At 35.3% G+C, this 11,166-nt stretch overlaps 1 protein-coding gene across 1 annotated transcript in view; it reads right to left on the bottom strand.

Moving 5' to 3' along the window:
- UBR3 (ubiquitin protein ligase E3 component n-recognin 3) overlaps positions 1 to 11,166 on the bottom strand; it is a 347,537-nt gene that overhangs the window by 12,684 nt on the left and 323,687 nt on the right. Inside the window, exons 34-37 of the mRNA XM_007953244.2 lie at positions 10,731 to 10,855; positions 2,453 to 2,560; positions 2,188 to 2,313; positions 1,456 to 1,635 (exon numbers count right to left, since the gene is read on the bottom strand). Coding sequence (XP_007951435.2) covers positions 1,456 to 1,635; positions 2,188 to 2,313; positions 2,453 to 2,560; positions 10,731 to 10,855 — 539 coding nt within the window. The remainder of the gene's footprint in view (positions 1 to 1,455; positions 1,636 to 2,187; positions 2,314 to 2,452; positions 2,561 to 10,730; positions 10,856 to 11,166) is intronic.

The following is an 11,166-nucleotide window of genomic DNA, read 5'->3' on the forward strand; positions in this document are numbered from 1 at the left end:
TGCAGGATAAAGACCTAGTGTGATCTGCTTCCATAAAGATTACAGCCAAGAAAAACCTACACTGCAGTTATACTCTGTCACATAAGGTTATTGTGAGTTGTGACTGATTCGACACCACCCAACAACAGTTTGTATCAGAAATTTTCCAGGAACCAGATATTTAAAGATAAATAAGAAACAATTTCTCTTGTGGAACCCCTATTCAGCTGTAGTAATAAACAAATATGATAAATATGGCAAATGTTAAAACTGAGTGGTAAAAGTACTGTCATACAACTCAACAGAATGAAGGGATCAGAACCGCAAAGGAAGATGGATTATCAAAGTTTCCTGAGAGAGATGACATTTATCTTAGTGAAACTTTGAAGGGTAATTAATTCAAAAGGAGGAGGGTACAGGCTGATTTAGATAAAATGCAAGCAATAAGCAATGGCATAGGTGTCTGAAAATAAATTGCAGGTGTAAGCAACATTTTTCTGTGGCTTAAGCTAGGTAGGTGGTAGCAGGCGAGTGGTACAGAATAAGGATAGAAAGGCAAGCAAGATGGTGAAAGTCCTTAAAAACTATGGAAGGAGTCCTTATCTTCCTCCATAGGCAATGGAGCATTATTAATCATGTTTAAGCAGGAGCATGTTCCTATCAAAATTTATACTAGTCATTGTTCTTCCAGTGATTTAAGCTCAAGATTTTAAGTTATCTATAGCTAGTAACCAAAACCTATATAGTTCCCTCAAAAGCCTCTTGCATTGATTACTTTATCTCTAATTATTACTATGAGAACAACAGCCCACATTTTCTTTACCACCTAAACAATCTTTGACATCCCTCTCTCTTTAATTTACCTACCAAAATAGCAGCAGTTACTTCCCTAAAACACTATTTTCATCATATTACTTCATTTCTCAAAAACTGTAATTCTAGCTATAGAAGAAACTGTGAACCAAACCATGGCATTTAAAGCCACCCATAGTGCCTGGACTCTATCTCCCTAATTCACTAATCTCCAACACAAACCCTTTTACTAGCCAAGCTGGCAGCAAAGTTCTAGCATATTTTAAATTTAAACACATGACGTTTCAAATCCTCTACTACAAACTTGCGATTTGTACTTGAGAACCATGAGATGGTTCTCTTTCCAAAAAAATTACAAGTTCTTGTTTACCTTAAATTTCTTTGCATCCTCCAAGAATAAGCCACCAGGATTATTTGAGGTATTCAATAAAAACCATTGACCTAAAACATTTAAAATAACAAACTAATACCTTACACCTTTGTTAACTGATATATTTCTGCTTTTATAGTCATAAATGAAATTTATATAAGCAAACTAACTTTCAATTTAATCAGTTTAATGTTTTCAAGAACAGATAATCTTGAAATTACAAAGTCTTCATTATTCTCTTTATTACTAGTATATTACAACTTTGGCAAATAAGTACTACTCTCTGTGCATACCTTTCCTTGTTCTGCATGTCTTTCAGTAAATGAATTTATCTCAGAACACCACTGAGATATAATATCAAATGCTGGAACTGGCCAATTCAGACAGGAGGCACTGATGAATGGATGTTCCGTTTGGTAAAATGCTGGCAGAAGTCCCAGGCAGCTGGCAAGAACTGAAAATTCTTCTTCTTCCTTTTAGACATGAAGTAGAAAATTCTAAAGACATTTCATCAAGAGCATTTTCCATTACAGATATTTTAAGTGTCATCCTCATCAGTTACTTTAGGACAATAAGAAAACTTTTTAAGTAACTGAAGAAAAGAGAGTAGGAAGAAGAGAGGAGAAATTTCCTAGCTGTTATATCCAAATAGCCCCACAATATGTCTCTTTGAAATTTAACTTCTGAGTGTTATAGCATCTGTTCCTTTTATAAATTTAGTTTTTATATACTGTTGTCATGTATCTGATAAATAATACAGATAATCTCCAGAACCTGTTTAAATATTATCACTGTCCAAATAGGCAGTAGTAGTAATATTAGTAATATCACTGAAATGGGCACATGCTAACAAACACAAAAATAATGATACTAAAGGTATTCTAAATATTTATCCCTTTCAGCTAGTCTAACATATGCTTGTATGACACTTCAATACAGATGTAAGAATTATACTATACATTCATATACTTTAAAAAATTAGCTGATTATAAAAACAAGGCTCCCTACTCTACCCTAAATCATACCTGGCAGCTAGGTAAATCCTCTCCAAAAAGGTGGTGCTGAAGAAGACCGGTGACTCTGAGGAAAGGTAAGCAGAAGTCTTGCAAGTACTTTTCCATGGATTCAGGAGACCAAGCAACAGAACTAACCTAAAGTTAAAAAAAGAAAGAAATCGGAACAATTCATTATGTAATAGATGTAGCTTAAAAAATTATATTCATAATGGCAACAAAATATCTTTTTTTTTAAACTAAATAGATACTATATCTGATTATAGACAGAACATACCATTGCACACTCCTGAGTCCCTTCTCCATGGTAAAACTTCCCTTTAGATAGTTCACTTATCACAAAGCTCAATAACACTTCATAAGTCTTTTCAGCATCACATGTATTCTGGAAAAATTGAAAATACTGTCATTCAAAATTACAAACATTTTACACTGAAAGAATATTCTATGAAGTATACCAAAAATACATCTGTGTTGACAATAGTTTTCAAGGATGTCAACTTAAATTTTTCAAATCTCTGCTTAAGAGAGTACATTTCTGGATTCACAATGAAATTGTGTAGGCAGTCAAAGTTACTCTAGCACTTCTTTACAAAACAGCATTTAAATTATTTAATGTGTATATAAATAAGCATATGTAAATCATACCTTTGGACCCAGTAATTCCCATTCCTGGGAATTCTTCGTAAGGAAATAATCCAAAAGAAAAAGGCTATATGCACAAGAGATTCACTGCAAGCACTAATGTAGTGAAAAATTAGACATGACTAAATGCAAAGTAGTTATTTAAATTATGGTATATCAGCCCAAGAGTATTTTATATATGCAATAAATATGATAAATTTGAGATACAGTAAAAATGTTTATATTATAACATGAAAGGAGTCAAATAAAAGTATATATACACTGGTTGAATTTATTAAAATAATTTAAAGTAAAAATAAAACAAGACATTTATTACACAACATGAAGATAATTACACTAAGTAATGGTCTACAATTTAGTGAAGTTTAATGATTATCTACTAATTTTTATAAGAAAGAAAAAGTAATAACTATTTATAAATTCAAATGTATTTCAGTAAAATCTTTACATATAAAGAAATGTACCTCTTCATATAATCACTGAGAAATTAAAGGCTGTGGCAAGTTATAATAAAATATAAAACAGGAAAAAGTCATAACTTTGCTATAGTGTTTATTCTACTCATTAACTATGCTTTTAAATAGTAAAACATAAGAACTGAATAAAGTAAGCAACATGGACTATAATTTCATCCTGAACTCTTAAGGCATTTATAGTCTGGCCTTCCGAGAGTTTATTACTCAATGATACTTAAGTCCTTCTATAGTTCCTCATTGTTTCTTGCACGTCAGTGCACTATTGTGATAGTTGGAGATATGTGTCAACTTGGCTGGACCACAATTCTGTGTGGTTTAAGCAATTGTGATGTAGGTTGTTCCAATGATGGGATCAGATGTGTATGTTTTGAGCAGCCAATCCACTGAAAGGGAGTTTCCCTAGGGGTGTGGCCTGCTTCCAGTATATTTATGAACATCCTGGGAAAAGAGACACTTTTCTGCGGATCCCGATTCTATTGTGCTGCCTACAACTGTCCGTGAGCGAACAACCCACCATTTGGCCTGGAGATCTTGGATTCATCATTTGTTGGAGTCAACAGCCAGTATACTGCCTGCCAACCTTGAGCTCCTCAGCCCCTGCAGCTGCGAGAGTCAGGAAAAGCTTCCAGCTTGACGTTTGATCCAAGAACTTGGGACTTGCTAGCTTCTGTAAGTGTGTGGGCCATTTTCCTAAGATAAATTTCTCTTTCTCTCTCTCTATAAGCTTTACTGGTTTTGTTTCTCCAGAGACCCCAGTCTAAACAACTCTCTTCAACTAGACTGTAAATTCTAAAATGTCAGGAACTATGTATTTCTATATCTCCTCTGCTTAACAGAACTCTGAGTGATAAATACCTGCTGGCTAACTGATGATTTTATTTCTGTGATGTTGGCATTTTGTTGTTGTTGTTCTTAGGTGCCGTTGAGTCATTTCTGACTCATAGTGACCCCATGAACAGCAGAACAAAACACTGCCCAATCCCGTGCCAACTCCACGATCCTTGCCATACTTGAGCCCATTGTTGCAGGCACTGTGTCAAGCCATCTCATTGAGGGCCTTCCCCTCTTTCATCGACCCTCCACCTTACCAAGCATGACATCCTTCTCCAGGGAATGGTCCCCTCTGACAACATGACCAAAGTAGGTGAGACAAGGTCTGGCCACTCTCGCTTCCAAAGAGCATTCTGACTGCACTTCCTCCAGGACAGATCTGTTGGTTCTTTTAGCAGTCCATGGTACTTTTAGCATTCTTCGCCAGCACCATAACTCAAAAGCATCAACTCTTCTTCGGTCTTCCTTATTCATTGCCCAGCTCTCACATGCATATGAGGCAACTGGAAATCATGGCCTGTGTCAGGTGCACCTTAGTCCTCAAGGAGACATCCTTGCTCCTCAGCACTTGCAGGAGTTCCTTCGTGGCCGACCTGCCCAGTGCTACATGTTATCTAATGTCCTGACTGCTGCTTCCATTGGCGTCAATTATAGAACCAAGCAATGTGAATTCTTTGACAACCTCAATCTTCTCTCCATTTATTATGATGCTTATTGGTCCAGTTGTGAGGATTGTTTTTTTCTTTATATTGAGACGTAATCCATACTGCAGACTGTATTCTTCAATCTTCATCAGTAAGTGCCTCAAGTCATCCTTACTTTCAGCAAGCAAAGTTGTATCATCAGCATATCTCAGGTTGTTAATGATTCTTCCTCCAATCCTGATGCCATGTTTTTCTTCATATAGTCCAGCTTCTCGGATTATCTGCTCAGCATATAGATTGAATAAGTATGGGGAAAGGATACAACCCTGACACACTTCCTTCCTGATTTTAAATCATGTAGTGACACCTTGTTCCGTTCGAACGACAGCCTCCCGATAAATGTACAGGTTCCTCATGAGTACAATCAAGTGTTCAGGAATTCCCATTCTTCTCAATATTATCCATAATTTGTCATGATCCACACAATCAAATGCCTTTGCATAGTCAATAAAACACAAGTAAACATCTTTCTGGTATTCTTTGCCTTGAGCCAAGATCCATCTGATAGCAGCTAAGATATCCCTTGTTCCATGTCCTCTTCTGAAGCCAGCTTGCACCTCTGGAAGTTCTCAGTCAATACACTGCTGCAACCGTTTTTTAAATTATTTTTAGTAAGATCTTACTTGCATGCAATATTAATGATATTGCTCAATAATTTCCACATTCTGTGGGATCAACTTTCTTTGGAATGGGTACAAATATGGATCTCTTCCAATACTGTTGGCGTTTATGACCTCAGAACTTGCCTGAGTGTGCTTCTTTTAAAAATCAACTCTTTGCTCTATTTTAAATTACTCCTCAGTTTTCAGCCATATTCACTCAGCCACGTAGAGATATCACATCCTGATACTAAACTATGAAAGTATCTCCAATTTTAGGAACTGTTCTCCTTACATCATGTGACCTACAACCCACCTTGGTCCAACTAAGCAACAAGATGATTATTTGGCAAATATGATGACCTATAGGCTAGAATGAATCAATATTCCACTGAATATCAGTATCAATAGCATACTGTGTTTTAAAATTGACTTAATCAAAATTGTTCGTAGATAGATAAAGGTCATTTGGCCTTAAAATATAGAAAATTCTGAAGAAAATAATACCATAGATTTGCTACTATATTAATCAAGTGACAAAAATATAAATGAAATAAAGAAAAGGGTCAACAGTTGAGAGATACAAGAGAGTTTGTGTCAGGTACAATATTTTGTCATGAAATTACAGTGCTTCTTAAATTTCCAAAGGGGTGACATATTCTTTAGGTATATGATGGATGCTATACTTCCACCTCCTAGCAAATGAACAAAATAAAACAAACCTATCCAGAAACACTAGATCAAGAAATCCTGGTATAGACTCTTCTAGCACAAATGTCACCGACCAAAAAGAATTTATACTAACTGATGATATTCCAGCAGAATAAAACCTCACTACCAAATTAAATCTAATGGTGGTGGTGTTAGGGTCATCGAGATGATTCCAACTCATAGTCACCCTATAGACAACAGAATGAAACAATGCCCAGGCCTGGCCATCATCACAATCCTCATTATGCTTAGCCCATCCTTGCAGCCACTGTGTCAATCTGTCTTGTTGAGGGTCTTAACCTTTTTCTCTGACTCCACTTTACATGCATGATATCCTTTATCAGGGACTGATCCCTTCTGCCAACATGACTAAAGCAGGTAAGACGAAGTCTAGCCATTACTTCTAAGAAACATTCTGACTACAGTTCTTCCAGGACAGATTTGTTCCTTCTTCTGGCTGCCCAGGGTACTTTCAGTATTCTTTGCCAACACCCCAATTCAAAGGCATCAGTTCTTCTTTGGTCTTCCTTATTCATTGTCCATCTTTCACATGCAGATGAGGTGACTGAAAATACCATAGCTTGGGTTGGGTGCATCTTAGTTTCAAAGTAACATCTTTGGTCTTCAATGACTGGACAGCAGTGAGGTTTTTTTTTTTTTTTTTTTTCAAGCTGTTACATTGTGGGGAATTGCAGTCAATGCCATAAAACAAAATGTGTACAAACTGCTGTATGGAAAATGAATTTGATCTGTAAACTTTCACCCAAATCACAATAAAAATTATATATATATATAAAAAAAGTCTTTTGCAGAAGATGTGCCCAGTGCAATACAATTTCTTTTTCTGACTGCTGCGTCCATGGGTGTTGATTGTGGCTCTAAGTAAAATGAAATCATAGATAACGTCAATCTTTATTCTATTTACTGTGATGTTGATTATTGGTCTAGTTGTGAAGATTTTCATTTTCTTTATGCTGAAGTGTAATAATGCATGTTGAAGGCTGTACTCTTTGATGTTCATCAGTAAGTGCCTTGAGTCGTCTTCACTTTCAGCAAGCAATGTTGTATCATCTACATAACACAGGTTGTTGATTAATTGTCATCCTATCTGATACCGTGTTCTTCTTCATATAGTCCAGTTTCTTGGCTTATTTTCTCAGCATACAGATTGAAAAGGATGGTGAAAAGATACAACCCTGATGCATACCTTGCCTGATTTTAAACCATGCAGTATTTCCTTGTTCTGTTCGAACGACTGTCTCTTGGTCTATCTACAGGTTCCTCATGAGAATAATTAAGTGTTCTGGAGTTCTCATTCTTCACAATGTTATCCATAATTCGTTATGATCCACACAGTTAACGGCCTTTGCATAGTCAATAAAAAACAGGTAAACAACTTCCTGGTATTCTTCGCTTTCAGCTAAGATCCATCTGGCATCAGCAATGATATCTCCCATTCCATATCCTCTTCTGAATCCAGCTTGCATATCTGGAAGTTCCTTGTCAATATACTGCTACAGTCGTTTTTTAATTATCTTCAACAAAATTACTTGTGTGTGGTATTAACAGTATTGCTTGATAATTTCCACATTTTTTTGGATCATCTTTCTTTATAATGGGCTGAAATATGGATCTATTCCAGTTCGTTGGCCAGGTAGCTGTCTTCCAAATTTCCTGGCATACACAAGAAAGTGCCTTAAGTGCTACATGTGTTTGCTGATATATTTCAACGGGTATTCCATCAACTCCTGGAGCCTTGTTTTTCGCCAACTCCTTCAACGCAGCTTGGACTTCTTCCTTTAATCCGTTGGCTCTTAAACATACACTACTTCCTGATGTCAAATGATTCTTTTTGGTACAGTGACTATGTATTCCTTCCACCTTCTTTTGATGCTTCTTGCATTGTTCAATATTTTGCCCATAGAATCCTTCAATACTGCAATTCGAGGCTTGATTTTTTTTCTTCAGTGCTTTCAGCTTGAGAAATGACAACTGTATTTTTCCCTTTTGGTTTTCTAATTCCAGGTCTTTGCACATTTCCTTAAAATATTTTACTTTGATTTCTTAAGTCACTCTTTGAAATCTTCAGTTCAGCTCTTTTATTTCAACATTTCTTCCTTTCACTTTAGCTATTCTCCATTCAAGAGCAAGTTTCAGAGTCTCTTCTGACATCCATTTTGGTCTTTTTTTCTTTTCCTTTTTAATGACCTTTTGCTTTCTTCATGTATGACATTCTTGGTTTCATCCCGCAACTTGTCTGATGTTCAGTCATTAGTGTTCAATGTCTCAAATCTATTCTTCAGATGGTCTCCAAATTCAGATGAGATATACTCAAAGTCACATTTTTGGCTCTCATGGACTTGTTTTAATTTTCTTTAGCTTCAACTTGAAGTTGCCCCTTCAAAAATATGTAGTACCTATATTTTTACCAGGAGCTCTGGTGGCACAGTGCCTAAAGCATTTGACTGCTAACCAGAAGGCTGGTGGTTACTATTTTAAGGCCAGATTATATCTGGCAAAATCTGTTTTCATTAGAATTACCAGACCCAGGGACAAGGAATTATAGAGAGAGAATGAATGAGTGAAACTCAATGGAAAAAGAAAAGAAAGAAGGGTGGAAGGGAGTAACGGAAGGAAAATGAAGTTCAGAAAAAAAGAAATTAAAAACAAAAGAAATAAATAATTCAGAAATCTAGTATACAAGTCACAGTGATATATTTCATCATTCATAAATATAACTGTTGCTATTATTTACAATCTGTATTGTATATAAATGTTTAAATCTATTGTAGAAAAGTTAGTAATATGGCAAACTACAGATATGTCATTTTCTTTCTTTTCATTCACTAATTTATATGGCTATAAACTAATCATTTTAAATTTATATTCTGATAAGAATCTGGCTCATATTAGGTAGTTTATTAAATATTTTTTTAAGTAACTAACAATTATCAAATTGAGAAGGAGCAATGACAGAACAGTTACTCAAATTACTTCATGTTCCCTCCATCATAGATTTACAACTGTCTGATTTTTTATTGTATTAAGGTCACATTTTAGTAAATAATCAAATGAGGAGATTTAATTCTAATTTATATCAATATTTTAGATGTGTAATTTTTCATGATTAGACAACTTACTAACGAAACATTAAAACAATGACACAGCATAGAAACCTAATGCATTTGATTTGAATATTAAAAGTCCAAATACAGATTAGAGTACCCCAGAAAAAAGAAATACAATTGCAGAAGGCAAAATTATTCAAGAATCAACTAGGAAAAAGGAAGGAAAATCACTCAATGAAAAGACAAAGCTCTATAAGAATTTAGGATAATAGAATTTTACAAGGAGCTCTGGTGGTTTAGTGCCTAAAGCATTTGACTGATAACCAGGAGGCTGGTGATTCAAACCCACCAGCCACTCTGTGAAAGGAAGAGTGGGCAATTTACTTCCTTAAGATTTACCACCTCGGAAACCCAAAGGGGGATCACTATGAGTCAGAATCAACTGGATGGCAGTGAGTTTGGTTTGATTTTTTTTTAATAAATTATGAGGACTGAACCTCTCATTTTCCTTTGAGAAAGCTGCGGCCCAGGGAGTTTTTACATCATGACCTAAAAAATTACATCCTAATGGTAGGTATTTGGCCTAGGACCTAGGTTCAGTGGCCAACTAATCAATATCCCAAATTAAGACACACTGAACTTTTTGATGATACTATATTAAATTTTTCTACCCATAGCGATGTGGTAGTAAACTGGTGATAAAATTATACTGAACGTATTTTATGTACTTACTAGTTCTTCCTCCTTTGATAACACAGATGCAATTTTAACAAAAAGTTATTAATGAGGTTTAAAAACTCTTTAACACTTTGTAAGCCAGTCAAAAGGCTTGATTACACTATACCTCTTACCTTTTTCCTAAAATAAACACTAAAGCAATTTTCTTATTTTTACTTATCTATAAAGCTAAGACACTCAGCTCAGTTATCTGGTTCTATAATATCCAATTTGTTCTCAAGCCATTGAAAATATTTACATTTAACTGAACTGTGCATAACTTTTCTAAATTGTTTACATAATTTCAAGAGGACTCCTGTGAATTTGCTAAGAACTTTTATATATTCTCATGGGAAAAAGTATTTGAAGAAGCTTAATTAAGAGAAGATAAGGACTTGCAAATTTACAAGTAGAGAGTCCAAAGGCATCTCTGGATAATGACTAGGAATAGAGATAAGGAGAAGAAAAGATGACAGTTAAATAGATAAGTGCACAGACATCTTGTTACCTGCTCATTGTGTTAGCATAATTTGTATAACTTCTCTAAGTTTAAGGCTTGCTGCAAAGGCAAAACAGGACTGACCAAATATGAAGGATAAAGTATAAAGTTTTGAGATAGATGAAAAAGGCCTCATTGCTCAAGAAAAGTATTTTTAAACATTTTTAGTCTAAATGTGCTCCATTTCCAATTAAAATACCATCAATAACTCATTTTGTCTTTTAAACATTTAATCTCACTTACTCCTCTCCCCAACATAAATGAGTTCACTGAACTACTAAATGCCAAATTCAGACGAGACAAACCTTTTTGAGAGCTCCCATGTGTTTCCAAGCTGACCTGTCTTCCTCATTACATTTAACTGAAAGTGAGGCAAGAGCCTGTGTGTAGAGTAGTGTAAAAAGCACCTTCACAATGCAGGTAAAGTGGTCTATAAAAGAAAGAGATCATCATTATTTGTTCAGAAGCTAGACATTTTGTATTCAAGATAATGTAATAACGTATGTCTTTATACATGTAATTGGTTTTTGTTCAACTGATGTAGTTACTTACTAAAATGAAATTATAAGGTACTATTGTATTTGCTCTGGTGGCATAGTGCTTAAGGCATATGACTGCTAACCAGAAGGCTGGCGGTTCAAACCTGGGAAGGAAGGTTGGGCAATCTACTTCTGTAGTGATACCTCCTCGGAAACCCAAGGAGGGGTCCCTATGAGTTGGATCCGGCTCAATGGCAGTTTT

The sequence above is a fragment of the Orycteropus afer genome, unplaced genomic scaffold (assembly GCF_000298275.1).
Source record: "Orycteropus afer afer isolate SDZICR_OR568_19922 unplaced genomic scaffold, OryAfe1.0 scaffold00001, whole genome shotgun sequence".
NCBI classification, from domain to species: domain Eukaryota; kingdom Metazoa; phylum Chordata; class Mammalia; order Tubulidentata; family Orycteropodidae; genus Orycteropus; species Orycteropus afer.